The 22633-nt window shown below is 37.6% G+C and overlaps 2 protein-coding genes across 2 annotated transcripts; one reads left to right on the top strand and one right to left on the bottom strand.

The window, feature by feature from the left end:
* Positions 1 to 2: 2 nt before the first annotated feature.
* On the bottom strand, positions 3 to 2766 carry LOC145239314 (3-oxo-5-alpha-steroid 4-dehydrogenase 1-like). The gene is made up of 5 exons (XM_080102623.1): positions 2568 to 2766; positions 2152 to 2296; positions 1425 to 1594; positions 408 to 663; positions 3 to 154 (listed from the first exon to the last, which is right to left on the bottom strand). The coding sequence occupies exons 1-5, from the start codon at positions 2695 to 2697 to the stop codon at positions 88 to 90; spliced, it is 768 nt and encodes a 255-aa protein (XP_079958749.1). The 5' UTR covers positions 2698 to 2766; the 3' UTR covers positions 3 to 87.
* Positions 2767 to 4757: 1991 nt separating this feature from the next.
* On the top strand, positions 4758 to 22609 carry LOC145238723 (dual oxidase 2-like). The gene is made up of 31 exons (XM_080101967.1): positions 4758 to 4924; positions 5966 to 6040; positions 6852 to 7013; positions 7401 to 7711; positions 7890 to 8031; positions 8235 to 8401; positions 8526 to 8616; positions 9684 to 9795; positions 9979 to 10066; positions 10448 to 10603; positions 10822 to 10923; positions 11341 to 11510; positions 11839 to 11960; positions 12231 to 12377; positions 12783 to 12946; positions 13318 to 13476; positions 14022 to 14207; positions 14514 to 14730; positions 15243 to 15336; positions 15408 to 15577; positions 15704 to 15791; positions 16474 to 16658; positions 17204 to 17434; positions 17974 to 18157; positions 18753 to 18876; positions 19189 to 19368; positions 20022 to 20192; positions 20440 to 20598; positions 21233 to 21388; positions 21465 to 21593; positions 22100 to 22609. The coding sequence occupies exons 1-31, from the start codon at positions 4864 to 4866 to the stop codon at positions 22220 to 22222; spliced, it is 4626 nt and encodes a 1541-aa protein (XP_079958093.1). The 5' UTR covers positions 4758 to 4863; the 3' UTR covers positions 22223 to 22609.
* Positions 22610 to 22633: the final 24 nt, after the last annotated feature.

The following is a 22633-nucleotide window of genomic DNA, read 5'->3' on the forward strand; positions in this document are numbered from 1 at the left end:
ATCGACTCAATGAGTCCACAAAAAATTGACAAAAAGAAATTTATTGCAGATGCAAGTTTGAGTGAATTAGTTTCGACAGAAATGATTTTACAGCAAAAAAGGGATGACTGCTTTTCTGTTTGGTGGATAATCTTCAAACTTTTGCAGGTAGAACCTAAAATGGAAAAGAAAAAACTGAAAACCTGAACAAAATATGTGGAAAGACAAACACCCATACAATGTAAACAAACACAAAGTTATTTCAGCCACGAACTAAAGTCGCAACGAACATTTTATTTGGGTGGGAATATGTTTTACTTATGATCATACAAAATATTCAAGACGTTCTTGGTTATCCGTCAGTATCATACCATAAAACAGCTTCAGCTTACCCCTGATAGGCCTATAACTTAGTGGTCTGTATTTACTTGTGATGGGCTAAGCCGCGAGTTCCGATGACAAACAAGGTGGAAAGTGCAAAGCAACTCAATGGAATCCCGAAGTTTGATGCAACCGCTAGTCCACACCACTCAACTATTTCACCGAAGTAATTTGCTCCCGAGATGTAATCGAACAGTCCACCTTGCGGAATCTTGTAACCTGAATCGCCTTCTTTCCGCAGATTACGAAGAATGTGATCGCTGTGCAAGTTGATCATCAGTCCGACAATCCACATCAACACACCTTAACGAAAATGTGGCTGTTATAAATAATCAAACGTCAATCGTAATGGAAGTGTAGTCTGAAGTCTGATTCAGGTGTCCAATAACTAAGATTTGGTCGCAGGATACAATTTGCTGCAGAGTTGTAAGTCGGGGCCGGGTTCGGGCTTGTTTATTTTGAAAAAAACGGGCTTGATTCGGGCCTGACTTTACACTCTGTGACAGTATTTAACAAATTTAACTAGCTAAGTAACCAGTTTCTGGACCTGACCTAATGCCAAACAGCCCTAAAACCGCTAGTCCAAGACCAATTGTCTATTGTGTTTGTTGTCTTGTCTTTCCTGACGCTTCAATGTATAGGCCTGTCAATCAAACTTTCGGGCCTAAACGGGCTTCTCGAAAACGATTCGGGTTCAGACCGGGTTTCGAGCTTGTACTTTCGGGTTCGGGCCCGTTTACAACTCTGATTTGCTATAATTCTTTGCTTTACAAAAGCATTTTGTCCTTCGTAAAACCAACAGTTTGTCACAGAGCCATGGACAAACTAAGAAATGTATTTCACGAACGTCAGGAAGGTATCAGAGGTCTATAATTGCTTGAGATTTAGTGACGAAACAACTTAAGTGTGGTGTTTTGAACCAAAGTTCCATATGTTGTTCAACTGTGATGTAATCGGTCCAATCACAACAAATGATATTTAAACACAATGTTACGATTGTTCCAAATACAAGCTGCTAAAACATGCAACCATTTTAAATGTACAAATTTACCTGCCTCACTTACCAACTGTAAATTGAGTTGAATATATCCACTCTTCGCCAAGACTTCCATACTTGCACTGGTGACCAGCTATCGCAAAACCATTAATACTGGTAAACATGATCGCACTTGACATGATAAAGACTGGAACCGGTTTACTGTGCTTGTTCATAAGTAGAGGGTATATAAACGACCTGCAAATATCTATAAGTTGAAGATTTTTATACATGTTACCTAGCTACAATAAACTCGAGGTAAAGACGGCAATGTCCATATTAATGCCAAAAAAACTTGTGTCAAATTAATATTGCAGGCAGTTTGGTCGTTTGTCACTCGGTAAAATCCTACTAGCAAATTAAGGCTCAATTTATCCTGGGCCATTGAACTCGACGTGCATAGGGTGTAACCCAATACAAATATTGTGTACAATTGTTATCCTATACACGCAGACAATAAAATTTTGTTTTAGGTTAGAGCAGTGGTATCCAAATTTCCCAATATTATTATTTTTTTAGTCGTCCTACAAAAATTAAAGTACTTTTAATAAAAGATTGGCAACAAACAACCCTAACCTGTAGCCATTTATTTGAAATACCATACTTTGTGTTACAAACACAACCATCAGTTTGATAACATAAAGTTTCTTTGAAATTTTGTTACACCTTTTGGTAATCGTTCAGTAAGTAAACACACCTTTATGATACTGGATTGTTCAGCAAACAACACGATTAGGCATTTCAGGGTCACTGACCTTTGGAAGTAGTGTGCCATGAACAACAGTGTAATGATTAAATGCGGCGGTGAGATATTCCCGGGGCCAAAGTTGTACACGATGTAAGCTGGAACAAGGCACGATGGGCTCTCTTGGATGAACCATGCCAAACGAGCGTTAATTGCTGCAACAAGAAACAACGTTTGGTTTTGACTTGACGTTAAAATCAATAGTGATAAAAACGACCAAACAAAATTAACAAGCAAGCCAAACTGCAGAGGCATGGAAACATGAGGGTATGTTGTAAATGTTGTTGACAAATGATAATTGTATCAGCACATAGCTAATAGAAACGATCCTAAAACAATTCGCCAGTACACGAAACTAAAATTAACAAAACGTGTTTAATTTATTTCAAAGTTGTTACATTTTAACTCACTGAACTTTTAACTTACATATGTTTGAATCTTTGATGTGTTTTCCGTACTGCGGAGTAATGCCTAGAAAATATGTCACTAAAGTTAGCATTCCAGACGCAAATATGAATAAAGAGAGCCCCTGGATGAGTTCTAAACTGTATTCCATCTTTATCTGGTAAAAGCACCACACCACACCTTGCAACAAATTTTTTCAACCTGGAATCAATCCGCACAACGTCGCAGCTGAGTCGTTGACCTTTTTCTGTGGCTATCGCCTTTTTCTTATGAGATGGCATGTTGTATTTGGACTCGATGTTTTGGTGCTAAAGAACAGGTCATGGGGCAAAAAAGGCCTCGTGGCAAAAAGCCTCGCCTATTGGAATTACATTACATGCTAATTGGGCCTATTGGATTCTACTGAAATATGCCACAAACTATTGCTTTTCGGAAAAGTTACAAAGCTGTGTGATTTTTTTGTTTCAAAACAGACTATCATGTTGCGCATACAATATAGGATGTTGCTAATAAATTAATCGCATGTTAATGTTAGTGATAATTTTATGCAAAAACTCATTTCCAGATCAGACTCCTTTTGAATGACTAGTTTGTGATATTAATCTTTGTGGCTGCATCCACGCCAAAGCTATTATTATGATAAATAAGCTTCAGCAGCTTCAATCAAGCTAGTCCAGTTTACATGATGTGGTTTGGTGTGACGGAATAAACAAGCTTTGCACACGTACCAAAGATGTGAAAGCACATCTTCTCAGTTACAGTCGGTTTAAATTATATTGCAATAAGCCAGCTAGAATAAAACAATCTTGGCTTTGAACCAGCGGTTCCCAAACTGGGGTCCGCGGTCCTTTAGGGGTCCGTGAGGCAATTTTGGGGGGACCGCGAAGCGGTTGAAGTAATTCTATAATCTTATTTGGCGTCAGTTTGTGCCACTAAATAAGTTTAAATCAAAGCAGAATCGAGAATCGACTGTCTCCATTGCTAAACAATGGCCTTTATTGAATGATAACTATCAAAAATGCAATTGTTCGCACACAATCGTAATGTTTTTGTCCTGTTTGTGATGTCACACGCTGTCTTTGGATGATTATTATGCACAATTTTGGACAACCAGCTAAAATCCTGCAATCAACTTTCGTTTTTATGAAACACACATTTAGGCTTAAGGACCGCGAGCCCTCGAAATAATGGCAAGGGGACCGTTTAGAAAAAAATATGAAAAAGTTTGGGAACCACTGCTTTAAACCAACACGAGATTATAGAAACGTTTATTTTCGGCTATTTTTACTACCATATTGCGATACATTAGTTGCGTTGCACTTAAATGTAAGTACTACAATGAGTGTGCGTGTGATATCAATTTCGGTGTTACGGTTGACAAAACAGAACCTTAGTAACCACAGCAAAATAGGCCTTTAACATTAGTTTGTGTTATTTAAAATATTGTTCATCTTCCCATAACCTATAATTTTACGATTTAATTGTTTGTATGTGATGTGTCGTTAGTGGCGAATTGTAATCACTAATAAGCCATGACTCAGTGCAACCGCGTGACGTTTCTTGCCCCCAAATGCAAACTGTTTTGATGCAATCCTCTATTCATTTTGTTGTTTGTACTGTATATCTTTACAGATGCATTTAACAAAAACAGTTTTCGGAAATGTTTGTTTTTTTTGTATTGTACATGAGTTGTCATATAGATTTAATTGGTCGGGAAAACCATTTATTTTATTTTTCGTTGATGTTCCATGCGAAGTCCACACACTAATTTTAGCCTACAGACACTTTTCCTTCTAGCTACTACCACTTCATCACATCATTCAAAAGTGAACAATTGTAATGAGGTGAAAGTTGGAACTTGAATTTGGCCAAATTGATCTCAATACCATTACCAGACAAATATTTTGCGATAAATTCCTCGTATTAGACTATAAGCGAGTAACCAAAAAATCGGCCCACGATAGAGAAAATCGTTTGTCAATAAAAGAGAAAATCATTGTAGTTTTTCGCTTCAATGCAGTCCGGCTTTTCGCGATGTTTGTACTTCGCCAAAAAGCCGGACTGCGTTAAATCAACGGCGCAACTGTGTTGGTGACACATATAAACCTCCGCTGTTTCAAATTCTGCACAAAGAAAAAAGTCAGGCGACGACTCTATCGTGGAATAAAAGCAGCTTGCCGCTTTGGCGTTACGACACACACGTTTAGTTAACTAGATTTGTTCTGCAACAGGTGGTGCAGGCCGTTACCACAGACCAAATTGGTTCAATCGTGAATGAGCGGAAATTTTAGAGATATTTCATTTTAAGGTTTTAAATATGATAAAATATAAAATGAACAAGTTGTCAGAAGTTTTACTGCTCATAGCAGTTTTGACTGGTAAGATTTGAGTTTTTTTGTTTTCTGTTCTAATTGAGCTATTTCAAGACATGCAGGTTTTGTTAGGTATCTTGTTGTGTTGTTTGATTGTCTTATGCAAATAAAGCGGACTAAAGGTGATTATTTTACTCAATTTACCACGCCGTATTTGGATTCATCTTTTCTTGAGCTAATTCGTAGATATTAAAGCATAAACGTTTACAAATGATTCATTTGGTTGCTGGGTGAATTTTTTTTAGATCCTTTTGTCGCATCGCGTTGAATGTGAGACTTTATTTGTCATGCCACACAGTTTGGCGCCGGGTTATATTGTGTGACTTAAACTCAATATGACGATGATAGTGAACCAAATGTTTGTACAGGTCATTTGCCTGCATATAGCAATTTTTGTCAGAAGTCATTTTCTATATCGTGTAAAAGTTACCTTAACAACTCCCTAAATTATTGTACACTGACTTTGTTGAAATTCTCCGTAAACTGTATGCGATGAAAATTCCAAGTCAACACTTGCGATTTTTTACGTTTCGACGTACTGTTGTCACCCGGAAATAACTTCGATATTTGAAACCGTTCATTGTACCATTAGCCTACTGTTTTAAAAGCTTATGTTGCGTTTTACATGTTTGTAGTTGGACTAAAGTTGAACTTTGCTATTGGCCCCGTTACCCATATCTAAGCGACGGTTTTTAGGAGAAGGTCCCTGCAACTGTCGATTTTGTCTAGTCTTGGATTTCCCGGTGATGATTTGGCCCCATTTGACGTCATGGTCACAGGGGCCTTTTGTAAAGTTGGTTATTTTGGCCGTAGGGTTTGGGATTTGTCACGGGCCAAAATTTTTAAATCTTTTGTTGGACTTTGTTGTTACGGAATAAAAATATTACAGACAAGATTTATATTGAGATGTTGCTATCTATTATGAATATAACGAATTAATGCCGTTAAATAAAGTTTCAGTGTTTTAAAATTTGCGCGGATGGATACATGACACTTGAAAGATGTTTGTATGGTCTTGGAAATTAAAAAAAATCTTCTTATTTGTAGGTGTTTGTGGAAAAGAGTTTCCCCCATACAATGGGTGGTTCAACAACAGGGGAAATCCCGCCTCAGGAACGCCAGGTAGGTCACTAAAAACACGCAGTCTCAGAAGAAACTGAGACAACCGATTATTGGGCACATTTACTGACACAATAAAAGCCGTGTAACGTACTTTACCACGGTTAAAGCCAAGCCGTTTTACGTGACCTCCAAAACGTATCTTAACGCATGAACACCTCGCAGTCGCAAAAACGGCTAAAATAGCCCAAAACATGTCTCTATAACGGCTGTTTGTCCTGTTTCGTGACGCACATAAAGCAAAGCTTAAAAGTACCATTCTTCTATTGGGACGTCCATCGTCATGCAACCCAAGTCGCGATTTAAAGACTAAAAGGGGATATTTTTCACCCGCCTGAAAGGTAAATTGATCCCTTCGAGTACCGTTTAACCTCTCTCCCTAAGAGCTGAAAATCTCGAAAATAAAAAGGGGCAGAGGCAACTGTAATCATTACGGTTCATTGCAAAATTGTCCATACCTGTTATACAGCGAAACAAGTATATTTTTGTCTAGCATAAAGATATCAAGGAAACTATACTTAGTGATGTCCTTAATTTAGCAATACCAAGAAACATTTGACATTTGTGTCTTGGATGAAGCACAATGGCTTTTGCAATGTTAACAAAAGTTGCTTTACTGTTTGGAATCCAATGTTTTATAAGTATTTTTGCAATCCCTAAGTTGTAATTGTACTGCATGCTCACCAAGTAGTTAAACTGGCACCTCTCGAGGCGTATGTTTGCATAGTCACCAGTTTTCTCACCATTTCGTGGAAAAAATATGCCATGCACCACGGCACACTACATTTGCGTCAAGCTCCTGCTTCCATCACAGATTCAGAATTAACCAGACGACTTCCCGCCCATTATGTCGATGGCGTCTTCGCACCGTCTGGGCCGAATCGTCCGAATCCCCGAACAATCAGCACAGAGATATTTTCTGGTGGCCAAGGATTATCGTCGCTAAACAACAAGACAGCTTTATTTGTGTTTTTCGGTAAGATACAACCGTTTCAGCAGAAACTAAACTCATTTTGTCACGGTTTTAACATAATACTCCGTTTTTTCGTCCTCCTAGTTCAAGTTCTTATGAAAATCAGCTTATGTATAGCAAGCTTGTGGTATATCGGCACGTTATAACAGTGAATGAATCACAACAATTCCAAGAATATCTGCTCGTGGGCAAATCAGCATAACGAAGATTAATATATACGTGAAAACACAAAGATTATTACTTAATGTTGTTTAATATCACACAATCCGTACATAAAAATGACAAAACAATGTTTTTGTCAACTATTCTAGATTTACTTTTTTGCCAACCACTGGCATGTTTGTTTATAACAATTATTATTTTACAGTGTTAAGTTGCATTTTTCAACAGGAAGTCAAGTGATGCACGAAATAACGGACGAAGGGCGACCCGGTTGCCCACCTGAATACTTTAACGTTGACGTGCCTTCTGGTGACCCGACGTTTGACTCAACGTTGCAACTACCATATTTAAGGTCGAGATACAACCAGAGGGATAGTGGCTTCTCGCCAAACCACCCCAGAGACCAACTTAACGCAGTGACTTCGTTCCTTGACGGCAGCAGCATATACGGAAGCAGTAGAACTTGGTCAGACAAGCTTCGTTTGCACAAAAGTTCTTGTCCAACACGCACAGCAGCGTCTAATTTATTTTCGAGTCAGGTAGGAATTTTTTTTTGAGTTTTCAAACACCTATTTTCAAGTCTATTTAAATTCAAAATGTATTTATAGCACCGAGTAGGGTCTTGCACTTTCAACTATGCAGTTGATACCATAATAGTATTACCATTTACTTTTCAACAGGGCATGTACTAAATTAATTTATTGCATCAATACTCAGAGCAACCCAACAGACTGTCGTGGAGAACTTGCTTCTTATAATGACACTGGAAATTTTCCAACGCTCAACACAATCGGCTTGCCATTATACAACCCGGTTACATCAAGAGATTACCAGCTGAAGTCGGCTTCACGATTTTACCGTCAGTTCCAAACGTTATTCAACCCTCAACTATCAGTAACTGTACAATTATGCTTTACATTAGTTTCATGGTCCTTTGTTGTGTGTTACGTCACATACACTTTAACAATATGTCTCGAATGTTTTATTGCCACAGGTTTTCTTTTTAACAGGCGAATGCTTTCCTTTCCTCAGCTTGCTTATGTATTTATTTTTGTTTTGAAGGAATTGGAAGTCGCATTGCTCACGAAAATCCGTTTCATCTAAGCTTAAGCATTATGTGGTTTCGTCACCACAATTATCTAGCCAGGACCGTAAGAGATCAGAATGCAAGCTTATCTGATCAAGACGTTTTTGAAGAAGCAAGAATACAAAACATAGCAACCTTTCAGGTGATGAAAACGATAAAAAATATTCAACTCTGTTGCTCCAACACCAGCAGTGTAATTCATTTAAAATTAGCGTATGGAAGTTAAAGCGTGATACAGTAAATAATTGTTAAAATTAACTTTCCAGAATGTCATTTTGTACGAATGGCTACCAACTTTTCTGGGAAACTGTCACGCTTCGCTCCCAGGTCTCACCACAGCGGTTCCCACGTATACAGGTTACTGGCTTGTTCCTTTTGTTTATGTATATTTTAGTAATGAGAAATTATAGGCCTCCGCCCAAATGTAGGCCGCGACGTGACGTCTACGTAGGATAAAAGCTCTCAATACACATTTTGCGTTCACGCTTAGAAACGTAAAGATTGCTTTATTTGACATAACAAAGGCCCAAACAAAAAAATTTTTGTAACAAATGATTGTGATGTGCAAAAGTTTACAAACACTTCAAGTATCTTATCACCTAAATCTATTTGAATAAAGTTAGTATTAGGGTTGTAATAGATTTAAATAGGTATAGATAAAGGCGCTGCGTCGAACAAGAATGATTATGATCAGTTTTAGAAAATAACTGATATTTCACATGTCTGTCTTAAATTGAGTTGGTTTTGGTTGGCGCCAACGCCTTTCTTGGTGCATGTTGCAAAGAACGTTTCAACTAAAATCGCATTGATAGTGCCATGGCTATTATTTGTTAGCTTAAACTTGTGGTTAAAGGTTTAATGCGGGCCTCCAAGTATGACCGAAAATATTTTTTTGGCTGCAGTAACAATTTTTTGGCTCTTTATATCCTAATTAAATTGACTATTTCACATACTATTTGTCTATATTGAGGTTTTCACACGATTACGGAATCTTGGTTATTGTATTCGACCTGTTTAAAGCCGAAATTAGTACCGAATTCCAACACGAGATTGCTATTTACATTTTTTAGGAGGGCCACATGCATTTGGGTGGCCACGGTCCACGAAAGGTTGAAAACCACTGGGCTGGACCATATTGTTAAATAAAGTGAATTTTACACAGTTTATTGTGTTTTGGAATCGTGGTAGAGTCACTTTGCATGGTGGTTCTCGGAAAAAATAAAAGATAAAGTGGTCTTTGGGTTAAAACTAAGTCACTTTTTGGTCCTGTTACTGTTTTTTACTGTTGGACAAAATACGCGCCACATTGCGGTAAAATATAGAAACAATATGATAAACATTATCATATTGTTTGTATATTTTACCGCAATGTGGCGCTTATTTTGTCCAACAGTAAATCTCTGCTAACCAGGTGCTTGTTTTAGGATATAAGCCTGGAACATCAGTGGGAGTCTCAGATATATTCCAGGGGGCTGCAATGCACTATCTTACCACTCTCACTCCTCCTGGAGTTTACAGACGCAACAAGTTTAGTGGGTACGTAAAGTTATGCATCACTAACGGTCTAATATGCTGACCTTAAACGAGACCATGGGCTGCATGAAGCGCTGGATCGTAAAACTGCAAGATGCAACGCATTTTTAACTTCACAAGTCAAGCGTTTTTTTTTTTGCTATGAAGTTCGTTTCCTAAAATAACATTTGATTTGTTGCTTTACAGTGGGTGCGTATTTCGACGAACCACCGCCGTGACTGGCAGTTCTGGCCAAAAAGCACTGAGAACATGCAACACTAACTGGAATTCTGATGTGGGTATTATTATCTTGCTTTACATGATAATTTTCCAAGGAAAAAAACAACTCATTAGTAGCATGTTTAAAATTTTTATTAACGCATATTTAAAATTGAACATGTGTGACTAAATTCCACCTACAAAGCAATTAAGATTAATCCTCAATCATGCCAGGTAAATCATTTTGTGTTATGTCACTGACAAAGCAACAACAAACAAACTATTAGTTTTGGACTTCCCGGCGGAATTTATGTTTAGTGCCCTAACATTCTACAACATACATCGATTTATTTTGAATTAATATCCCATTGAATATGTGAGACAACTTGTCGACAACAAATTTGATGAAAAATCTTGCAATAAATCAATGATTATTACCTGATAATGTACATTTCAGGAGGCACTCAGGGATACAAACATCGACGAAATATTGATGGGCATGTCAAGTCAAATTGCAGAACGCGAAGATCATGTGGTATCAGCTGACTTGCGCAACCACTATTACGGAACGCTGGAATTTTCCCGACAAGATCTGCTTGCAAACATTCTACAGGTAATCTTCCTGCAAGTGGGAGACCAGAGAAAAATTCCAAATTCTAAAAACAGAAATAGGGGTTTAAAATATATTTGACTGAACACGCAAAATTTGTTCAGATTTTCCTTCTTTCAGCAGAATACAGTATCTGGGCTTTTCCCAACACCTGTGTGTTTGCATAGGGCAACTTTGAAACAGCTGAAAATAGCAATGGTTGTGGTTTGTGTTGTCTGCAGAAAGGGCGCGATCATGGTTTACCGGACTACAATGCCGCAAGGTCGGAACTTGGACTTCCACCGAAAGCCGGGTTTGCTGACATCAACTCACAAGTTGCATCGGTATTGTTGATTGTGTTTTGCATTTTACGTTCGCAATAATGCCCCCACAAGTTTGGGTTGTAAAGTGACTGTAGTGTACATCTTCTCCCATCATTTTTACTATATCCGATTTGTTAAGATTGGACTGACATTGTTTGTTTCGTCCTCTCATTTTGTCCCGTAATACTTTGGTTGTAAGATGGCATTCTTATGAACATTTATGTCTGTCTTAGTAGGGCGATGCTTTGTATTGTATTTTACGAGTTATTGTTACAATGTCATATATATAATAATTACGAAATGCAGCTGTTCAAATATGACATTACAAAAAAGTTAAGCCCCCTTAGAGTTTGTTTTGGGAACTTCTAATGTGTCTATCACATTTTTATTTGCATTTACACCTTAGTTAATCACCACAATTTAATTTACTACGGTTAGAATCTGTCAAGAATTTCCGATGGGCGCCTCGAAAACATCGACATTTTCACCGGTGGTATGTTGGAAAGCAATGCAGGCGATCCAGGTCAGCTGTTCTGCTCAGTCGTTCGTGACCAGTTTCTGCGCTTACGAGATGGCGATCGGTTCTGGTTCGAAAACACAAGGCAAAAGTAAGACGACACTTTGGTTTCTGCTAAGTGAATATTTTGTTCTGGGGTTTCCCTCACTTACATATCAAAGAGGTCCGTTAATAGCATTTAGTTTCGTTATTTTTTCACCTTCGCCGTATGTTGTTGTTAGTATTGTTTGGCACTGTTTTCCTTTTCTCAACATTCAATGGTAAAACTACCTCTGGAAAGTTTTTCCAATACAATATTGGGCAATGGAAAACAATAATATGTGTGGAAAACACGGACAGGGACAAGTTTGGAAAACCACCACTTTCGTTTGTATTGTTAGAGCGAGTGTTTTCATAATTAACCACTTTCTACATTTTAGTCACGTACCCAACGTCACCGCCATCAAAGCAACAAAAATACGTGATGTCATTCTGCGTACCAATCCCAACTTGAACGCAAGCGTTGACATACAAGACCATCCTTTTCTATGGAACCCAGCAAGTAATACTTTTTTACATTTATTTTGTTTGAAACATGGAAATCAAATGGTGTCTACTCAAGTGGTTTCGAAATCAAATTAATGGACCCAGTTTTGCAATATGTTAGCTGTCGCCACCGTTAACTGTACATGCGGTTATCTTGAAAACATACTTGAGGGATCGTAATCGCTATTTATATGATCGCACCCTCGTCTCATGACTTCTGTGGTTAACAGTCAAGCTGTAGTCGTTTGATTTCGTCGCAAGCGTTTCACAATTGTTCACGTTTCAGGTGACACCAAGCTCTTCTGCCAACAGCCTGGGCAGCTAACTGGCAATGACATGGAACCGTGTACCCCGCTACGCAGACATGACAATTTCTCCGACAGTCAAGTTTCGTATGCTCTTACCTTCGCCTTGATTGGACTGTTTGCGTTGCGTAAGTTACAGACAAGATAAAGTCCGAGACTATATTTGATACTTTTCTTGGTGTGTAGTTGCTTAGTGGTTGATGTTATTGATTCATAAACAATATATATATATGCCCGAAATTGGATGTAAAAGCACCAAAATGCAAAATTTTTGACTTAATATGCACAAAAACGAACCAACTTTTTCCACTGTTCAACCGCACAGGCAAACAGTTATTTTTAGCTTTTTTACTATGCTTTGGTGCAAGGATGACTTAGCTATTATGGAAAGTGAAAACGTGCTGAAGGGTGGCAAGTAAAGGCGTATTCCGGCCATACCTCGATGGAGGCAATACGATTGTAGGAACTCCAAAATCGTATTTCCCTTTCCCAGTGAATTTATCATTCAATGGATTACAAACGTATTTTTGCAGTTACGATTCTTTTGATGCGACGACTTGGCGTGAGAAAACGTCAGGATTTCGAACGTCAGAAAAAAAGGATTTTGTCTAAACGTAGAAGCAATAGTGCACGCCGTGGTGACAGTGATACACTCACAACAGAGATACTCGGCCAAAACGAAAGCCAACAAATCAGTGTACGTTGCTCCACTTTAGCTGTTCATGCCATAACCTTTTAGCTGACAAAGGACGTGTAAAATTTTTGACAATTTTCCCGTCAATTTCGCTGGTTACTGACCGTAAAGCACTTACCCATTTCCCCAAACACGGTTGATGGCTGCTTGTCCAGCTTTCATTTTTGCCTTTTAAACATCAATTTCTAATGTATAATTGGAGTCATTATTCTTGTGGGAATTTAGACTACGGTATATTCTAAAGTGTAATGATTCCTGTATACAAATTTCCGAATAGCCCGGTAAGTAAAACACAACGATAGTTTATTTATATTATAGTATAGTAACAACGTTAAATAAAATTTCTAATTAACGTTTGTTGTTCATGGTTTCAGATTCATTTTGGTCCTGGAGCAGTTATTCACACAAAAGCGGCAAACTCGGGCAAAAAGCTGCGCAAAATTCAACTGAGCGATAACATGAGAGTTGTGAGGAGCAACACTGGAGAGCGAAAGACGGTGTTTATTCGGGCCAAAGAAGACACCTATGACTTGGTAACTAGTATTGTATTCGCAAAATCAAACACCTGTAGCATGCGGTTGATATGCCTTTTCCCATTTCCTGGTACACTTGGTCGGTAACGCCTTCGACGTTAGCGAATACAAAGAGAAACGTACTTGGTGTATTGTTTCACAATCTTGCGTCCCACTCTAATATCCTAAAAACGGTTCTTTTGTCAGACTATTATAATTTACCTTTTCTCAATTAACGTGGTTTAAAGAAGCTACCAAAACATAACCTCAATAAAAGAGAAAAACGAAATAGACAAAACACAGTTCAGGTATTTTGTCCCATTACCCCCTACACGACCCCATTGTCCTTTTATGTGGCGTATATATTTCATTGATTGTAAGGCCAAAAGTCTGGTCGTCAAAATTTCTCTGTTTAAATAGGCACAACCAGGCCTTGAGCATGAATGGTTTGTGTATAAGAAGTGTTTGAAAATTGTTCCTTTTTTATCACCTTGTTTTAAACTTAGACTGGTGAAACTCCGGGCTGCTTAAAAGTAATAACTAGTAAGTTTTACCCCTTTTATTAGGTATTGTCGTTTTCTGATGAAGAGAATCGTGAAATATTTCTCCAAAAGTTTTCGGATTACCTTAAGTCTGAGAATATTCCATGGGAAGCTGATAGTTTTCCAGAACATCAACTTATGCATCAGGCAAAAACCAAACACGCTAGGGATGTGGTGTTGAAGGAATTTTTTCGAACAGCTTTGGCCCAGGTCTGAACCACTTGTTACTTTACCACACTGCTTTAAAGTTGATATTATAAATGCAGTCCCACGCACTGTCGTTCAACATAATTGCTTCAAGAGTTCAAAAAGACTTTATTATAATTTGATTTGTTTAGGAATGAGGCATTGGTGCTTTAATTTAGGTTGCTCTATGATTAACCTTATGTTATGTTTCACAATTGTAAACAAAATTGATACATAAGGGTGAAATATAGAGAAGTTGTTGTGCTTTATGATTTCCATTCAACTGTTCGCAGGCACAAAGTTACACTCCATACATTTTTTATACTCCAGGCTCTAAAAATCGACACCGACGACACCAGCTACACCACGGACGCCGAATCATCCAAAATGTTGCATGTAGCCCTTAGCAAGCAAGAATTCGCCGAATATCTTAAGTTGAAGCCAGAAAGTTTGTTCGTACAGCAAATGTTTCAAGTCGCTGACGTCAATGATGATGGAGAAGTTTCGTTTCGGGAATTTCTCGATATTATGGTTCTGTTTACCAAAGGTAAGCTATCTTATCATTCATCACTTGTAATTTTAGGCTGGGTCTGATAGAATGGTCAATATGGAATAATTGTGAAAATCATCTGTATTCACTAGCGTTGTTAAAGTAGCCCATAAATTTTGTTACACAACCTACTTTTTTCGTATTATTTTTGTACCAGTATGGATTTTTGGCACTGCCTTAAAGTTTAAGACGCTACTTTTTAAATCTTGTTTATTTCTCCACACACATTTTGTTATAACTTACATGTTGGTGACCACAAGCGTTGGTTTTTACTGCTGCAGGTTGTGCCCTTCTACTTGAAGCATAATAACATGTTACTACTAAATATAAATCAGACATTAAAGCAATGCAACTGTGGTAACGCGAAAAGACTACAATATTAAGACATGAACTTTCTTTGGTCCCAGTACATGAACTATATTTCATGCAGCGTTAGACACCGACAGATTTCTGAGAACACACCGATATTTCCAAGAAAACGTTAAACAACAATTTTTTTGAAAAAATAGGGTCTGCGAGGGACAAGGCTAAACTGTTGTTCAACATGTACGACTTGAATCGATCAGGCTCACTAAGCATCGACGAATTTAAGGTCATGCTTCGGTAAGTTCCGCAAACTACCGAATTATTGCATGCGTACGTCCTTGATGCTGAACGTATTGTATTATATCCAGATCCATGATGGAAATGTCCAATACGACGGCTGATTCGAGGAACGTAGATGAACTTGTGAACGGCATGATTTCGCGTTATGGAACAAAGGAAGAACTGACGCTGGATGATTTCCAGTTTATGATGAATGATTATAACGCCGAACTAAGCGAAGCATCAATTTCCGGGCCTGGTTCGTTTCGATTTTGACGTTATTCATTATATGTTTCGATGATAAAGTTTCAACACTGATTTCCTCATGTTATGATGTAGAGTAAATTATTGCGACAATCAATTCAACTCGTATCATATTTAACAGCTGGAGTTAAAATTGATCATCCGATTCAAAGACTCACCAATGGAACAAAACTGTCCCGTGCAAAAGCCTCTGCATCCATATACGGCCAGTATGTTTTAAATTGATACTTAACCAGAAAAAAAACCAAGTCAATAATCGATAAGTAAGCTGCAGACAGCAGTGGCACACTGTTTCCACCATATGGTTTCATCGGTGTAGCTGGTGACAAGACGTAAGCCGTGTTGGCTACTGTAGCCATCCAACGCCACTCCAGTTTGTTGGTAATAACAGGCTGAAAGCCTGGCCTAACCAATTCTGTTCGATGCCATGCTTACCCAGTTATAGCCTTCAGTAGTTGTTAGGTAAACAAAAAGAAAAAGAAAACATTCCGAAAATATAGGCTAGCGTTTATCTAAGTTCAGTTCGTATTTGCTGATATTAAATATACTTCTACAAAATTGAACTAACCTCACTGACTGTAATTGCCAATAATTAAACCCTTTTTTAGTTTAATATATATTGGTTACAATTTCCCGTTTCTGGCTAGTCCAATATTAAAGAACTTTTACGTCTTTTAAAAAGTGTATGGTGTAAAAGCATATACTTAAAGTGTATGGTGTTCTAAGTATATGTTCCCCATTAATTAAATCATTTTTTCAGTTTAAATTAGCCTATATAGAGTACACTTTCCTGATGCTGGCTTGTTGAGTATATATAAGTTACAGATTTTTTACGTCTTTTAGATATTTCGTACAAAAACTTAACGTCAAGAGTTCTTTTGTTTCGTGCAGCCCCGGCCAGAGCCGTGTCACAGTCAGCACACCGACCGTCCGCGTTTTTAAGCCGACAAAACCCAAGAGCAAGTTGGAAGAGAGACTGGTTGCCATTCAAAAGCTCAGTGGTTACTATAGAAACCACATCGTGTGCGTGAGCCTTTACGTCTTTCTCACACTCGGTGTCTTTGCTGAAGCTTTCTGTAAGTTTGCGATTACTTAAGTTATGGATGGAAAGTCTGTTAAAGGAGTATATTTAATAAAACGATTTTTACAAAACTTGTTTGCTTACAATAATGATTAGAATATTTCAACTTGAACATAAATTTATAATTAGATTTGTTAGCCTACCACCTGTCATATGGGAATGCTTGGTGACAGACTGATTCGGTATAACGTCTTCAATGGGCCTGGTGTACGGTGATTTGATATGTCAATTCACTGAATATACACTAAACTAATAGACTGGTTCAATAAGACCATTCTAATCGTTAACCTAATGCTAACGTGGAAATAATAACCACAAGCAGGTTTTTTTTTAGAAATAATACCTTTTGGAACATTATACACGGATCTGTTCTTAATTTTGATAAGAAAAACAACAACCTATATAGGCGTTGAAAACGACATGCTTTATTATAAAAAAGTTTTCGCAAATGCTTATGCCCACATCAGTTACAACCATTTATTTTTATATTTTCCCCATTAATAGCATTTCTACTTAAATCTTTGACAATAAACTCCACAGATGCTGTTGCTTCAAATGACTCGTCTGGTTTAAAGAGAATCGGCGGTTACTCGATGGCAACAGCTCGGGCATCGGCGGCAGCTCTCATGTTCAACTTCTCCACCATATTGCTGACGATGAGTCGAAACACCATCACGCAACTTCGCGAGACTTTTTTGCATCGCTATATTCCATTCGATTCCGCCATTACAATGCACAGGATAATCGCTTGGTTGGCTTGCTTTTTCACAGGTTGGTAGCAACAACCGATGTTTGAAATTTTCTTTTTACCACAGTGTTAACAGTTTAGTAGTAAACGCTATGACATTTTGCTGCGGGGTTGTTTATTCATGTGGGGCGGTACAGTGGTTCGGGTGCATTGTAAGACAAATATGTTACTATAATAACATCAGACTATTTCTACAGACTAAAAATACTATTTTTGGGTAAAGGTTTAAATTTTAGTTAGCAGTATTTGTATCGTCGTGTGCATAATTAAGCAAAGGACAATATTCAAAAAAATACATTTAAAATATGATTATGTTCCAGTTCTTTGTTTTGCTTGTTTTAAACCTAGAATAAATCACCTTCATGGCGACAGACCATTTTTATTAATTACGTGGTATTGATATTTTGTTTACAATGTGCAACTTTTTTCATTTATTATGTGCTAATGAATTTTGTATTATTCATCTGCTGGAAATTTTGTTATTGATTAGTGATTTATTTATTTATTTATTTATTTATTATGTGCTGGTGATTTAACAATAAACGATGTTGTTTATTTGCAGCTATACACGTCATCGCTCATGGGATCAACTTTTATTCAATTTCGACACAATCAGCGAGCGACCTCTTGTGTTTGTTTAGCGACATCTGGTATCCGAGCAATTTCCTCCCATCCTTTGCATTTTGGTGTTTTCAGACCATCACCGGCATTACTGGTGTCATACTGACGCTAATTGTCATTGTTATGTGAGTTTTGTCAATATTTCGTTTATACCACCACCAACAACAAAGTTTGTCAATATTTCGTTTGTCCAAACAAAAAGTTATGACTGGTCAATATTTGCTTATTCCAACAACAAAAAATATGATTTGTCACTGTTTCGTTTAATAGTTGCTTTTTTGTAAACATGCACGTCTCTGTTTATATGTCTGAACATTTGACTAAGTTAATGAGAAAATACAAAAAACAATATGTTTGCATGTTGACGGGTAATTTCCGGTTTAAGGTGGCTTTACACAACATGTTTCCATTTGCAGAAACTGTTGTTTTTTAGGTACGATAAAACAGTGAAAGCAACGGACAATAAATTCGCTTGGTAAAACAGAATCAGTCTGTTCATATAAAGGATAGAATTCTATTTGAATAAGAAACTGATGGCGCCACTAAGGCGAAATATAAGTATAACTTATTTCTTTATATCAACCGACTGATTCTGTTTTACCAACGAGTTTTTCGTTTATTCGTTTTACTGTTTTATAGTTAAAAAGGGCAAACATTGATCTTCAGTTTTCGCCCTGTTGTTGGTAGTTCTGATCTATTTCTAAAATTGTCGTTTGTTAGGTACGTGTTTGCGGCCAACTACTCTCGTCGACTGATCTTCAACTGGTTCCGATGGACGCACAAATTCGGCTATCTGTCTCTGTACTTCTTCTCTGTTCTACACGGAAGCGGAATGCTCATTTCGGTACGTGTTGTATATGCTGTCACAAAACAAGAAACTTTTTGCAAGAATAATAGTGGGCGTACCTTATATTAGAAGTCGTACTGCAGCAGCCATAATACCGACTTCCAAACAACGACTCCTAATTTTTATAGAAAATATTCTACTGATAAAATTCATGTTGTATGTTAGCAATCAATGTTATGCAAACAATGGTAAAAACTAGAATAGTCACAAGCATTGTCTTTCCATGATGTAAATATAGGCTTTGTTAGTTTCTTTTCTAGCAGTTTAAACTATAATAACAACAGGTTATTTTAAAAATGTGTTTTACAGCCTCCCAGATTCTACTTGTATTTTTTGTTCTTCGCCACCCTGTACACCCTCGACCGAATCTACAGCATTAGCCGGAAGAAAGCCGAAATTCCAGTGGTAAAAGCCGAACTTCTACCCTCCAATGTCACAAACCTGGTGTTTAAACGACCGAACAACTTTGACTATCAAGCTGGACAATGGGTAGGCATACTACACCTTCGGTTTTGCTATTATTTCGTCTATTCGGAATTTCAACAGCCATTGTCACGTCTTGAGAGATTTTTAGTCATTCAAACAGGCGCGACGGGTTTAACTCTGCTCCAACTTTTTACTTTTAATTCTCCTTTACGCCATGTACATTAAACCTTATCCTAAATTCCTAACCAAAGTTAACGATGCTCTATTTGTTTAAATATCAACTTATAGACTAAATCAACCGCCGCTTTTTGCCTATGCCTTTAACTGAGAAAGTAACTTGTGCTTACTTGTACGAATAGTGTCAGGCGCTGAATTGTCCTCATACGAAAAACTGACCAGGATTTGTATTTGGTCCCGGTTTGAAAGACTACAGATTTGTTGCAAACTTCCAACATCACAGGCCTATTTACTTCCAACTAGCAGTCATGTTTTGATAATGGTTGCTTAATTTGCACAAGAATTGTACTGCAGCCTACAAGGCGATTGCAAAAAAACGGTGCATAACAATTCATACAGCTTGACTAGTATAGAAAACATGTATGTTTTGTTGGAGCAACTATGTACCCTCACATACCCACATACGTATAACCTGGTAAAGTCAAAACAAAATAGTATATACGTCAAAAATATCTAAAAACATAAACGCAATGATGCAGGTGAGCATAGCATGTCTTGCCCAATCGTCGGGTGAATATCATCCCTTCACACTCTCATCCGCTCCACATGAAGAACATCTTTCTCTACACATCAGAGCAGTTGGACCATGGACCACTAACTTGCGAAGGATTTACGACCCGGAAACTCTACGAGACGCTCCTTACCCCAAGGTATATTTATACACGTTTTTGAACGCTGTAGCTTTTTTACGGATTTATTACTCAACTGTAGTCCTTTGTTGAACATGTAAATATGATTTTAACAGCAACACATGACAAAACACATTCCTAAATGTTATGTCCTAAACTAGCAGTATATCATCAAGTGTGATTTTTGTGTAACCAAATGTATTTACTTACATTAAATACAAAAACGATATTTTGCAAGAACCAAAATTCAACTTGGTATCTTCTGCAGCTTTATCTGGACGGCCCATTCGGTGAAGGGCATCAGGACTGGTATCGTTACGATGTAGCAGTGTTGGTTGGAGGTGGAATTGGTGTTACCCCATTTGCTTCCATTCTTAAGGATCTCGTCGACAAAACAGAAAGTGGAGTCGGTGTTAAATGCAAAGCCGTAAGTATTTGTTCTGTGTATTATAGACTACATCAGTGGTTCTCAAACTTTTTTTATACGAGGCCTTTGGAAAAATTGTTTGGACTCGGTCATAAAAACTATACGCGTCTGAACTAATAGCTGGAAAAAATGCTGATATTTCTCATAAAAAAACTCTCATAATGGGTATAGACCTTATGATCTAAGCCTAAGATAGGTCACATCTGACGCCATAATCAATTCCAATTGCACATGCTAAAAGTCATGATATGTTTTTAAAAACAGTTGTTTAACAAAATTTCAAAAAATGTTTTAAAATTAGACCCTTTTTTAGCCTTGGTAACGAAATTGTTGTGTGACGCCCTTGGAAATTCAAACGAAACTTAATTGGAAAACAACGGGTGTTTCCGTTTCGAATATAAAGTACCAACAACTTTCGTAACCTAACAGGGTAACCATATAAAAAGTACTTTTTAAAATCAAATCCTGTCACGATTTAGCTCAAGATTTGCAGCAAAAAAACGACCGAGCAGCGGACCAATATTTGTTTTAAAAAGACAGCCTAGTTGTGCCATGCCAACAGAACCCTGCTAAAAGTTCGTTCTTTATCCGTTTTTTTTAAGTGCCAATAAGTAGAGTTTATGCAATTCTACAGGTTTATTTCCTGTGGGTTACCCGCGACCAGAAGCAATATGAATGGTTGACTGACATTATCAGGGAAGCAGAGGAAAAAGACAAAAAGTTGATTCTGCACACTCACATTTTTATCACTCAACTTCCACACAAGTTTGATCTTCGGACAACTATGTTGGTACGTTGATTCACGTTACGAAGAATGGTTCTTCTATTAAGTGCCCTTATAAGTTCTGTGTACTCGTTGCTTTTAGTACATCTGCGAGAAGCACTTCCAAAAAATAGCGGGAAAATCCCTCTTCACAGGACTTAGGGCAATCACTCATTTCGGTCGACCCGATTTCGTGCCTTTCTTCAGTTCGCTTGCAGATCAATGGAACGACGTAAGTAACACATGCTAAACATTTACGGTTGTTTAGAAGAAGGTCAGAATTCAAGTTAAAACTTTAACGGTAAAAATGTTTAACTAGTCCCCAAATAAATTACAGTTCAATTTGCAAGCTTGTCGTTATCAATCTCTCGAAATTTGACTCGTTTTGTGTTGACTTGAGTAAAACTGTATGCAATATTGCTCACCATATAGTTTCAATCTTGTCTCGGCCACTTGTGTTTCTCTGAGCAAGAAATCTAGGCAAAATTGACTCAATAAAACCCTATGAACTAAATTGAAGTCAACAACGCCCTCAGCCACAAGGGGTCAATAAAAAATGGTTCAACGCATCTACAATAAAAACAGACAGCTTGACGCCCAACTCACTGTGAGCATAACGCATTCAGCCCACCGACGATATAAATCCAACAAAGCTATGTAAAATGGCTTTGTGTTATAACCAAGAACCAAATTTTTGTTCGAATTTTTTTGGCAAACACTTTTACGTTTCCGGCACAGGTATCCAACTTTGGCGTATTCAGTTGCGGACCACCACCGATGACCAGAGGAGTGGACAAGGCATGCGGAAAACTAAATAAGTTCGAAGGGGCCACATTTGCACATCATTTTGAAAACTTTTAACTCGTATATGTCATAGAGTATTATTTACCTTTAAAAAAAAACAATTTGTTAACACCTACATTAATTTTAGAACTTGATACATTCACGCATACTTGAATTGAACATATCACTTGTCTTATGTTATGAAATTGAGTTTTTGCATCAGTTTGAATGTTACTGCTTGTGTCTTAGACTATGAATGTAGAATGCACACACATACATTTTGCACTTCGCGTTGCCTTGTGACCTGTGGTTATTACATAAATTGTTTAGGGAGCGCTACTGTTATACGTATAGTTTACTATAAGTGGTATATATGTATATAATCTTGCATTTAGTGGTATGTAAAATTGCGTGCTTGTCTATACTATGCAGAATAATTCGTGCTATAATTCCTAGTTGAAATAAATCACATATGATATTGTGCGTAAG

Source organism: Phallusia mammillata, chromosome 7, assembly GCF_965637545.1.
Source record: "Phallusia mammillata chromosome 7, kaPhaMamm4.hap1.1, whole genome shotgun sequence".
Classification (NCBI taxonomy): domain Eukaryota; kingdom Metazoa; phylum Chordata; class Ascidiacea; order Phlebobranchia; family Ascidiidae; genus Phallusia; species Phallusia mammillata.

What these genes read in the sequence shown, in the direction of transcription:
- LOC145238723 (XM_080101967.1), top strand. Translation starts at nt 4,864, where the DNA reads ATGATAAAATATAAAATGAACAAGTTGTCAGAAGTTTTACTGCTCATA. An exon ending in TCGGTGTTAAATGCAAAGCC is followed by an intron (nt 20,599 to 21,232) that starts GTAAGTATTTGT and finishes GCAATTCTACAG; the next exon opens with GTTTATTTCCTGTGGGTTAC. An exon ending in ATCTTCGGACAACTATGTTG is followed by an intron (nt 21,389 to 21,464) that starts GTACGTTGATTC and finishes CGTTGCTTTTAG; the next exon opens with TACATCTGCGAGAAGCACTT.
- LOC145239314 (XM_080102623.1), bottom strand. Translation starts at nt 2,697, where the DNA reads ATGGAATACAGTTTAGAACTCATCCAGGGGCTCTCTTTATTCATATTT. An exon ending in ATGGCACACTACTTCCAAAG is followed by an intron (nt 1,595 to 2,151) that starts GTCAGTGACCCT and finishes AGATATTTGCAG; the next exon opens with GTCGTTTATATACCCTCTAC. An exon ending in CGCGGCTTAGCCCATCACAA is followed by an intron (nt 155 to 407) that starts GTAAATACAGAC and finishes TTTCCATTTTAG; the next exon opens with GTTCTACCTGCAAAAGTTTG.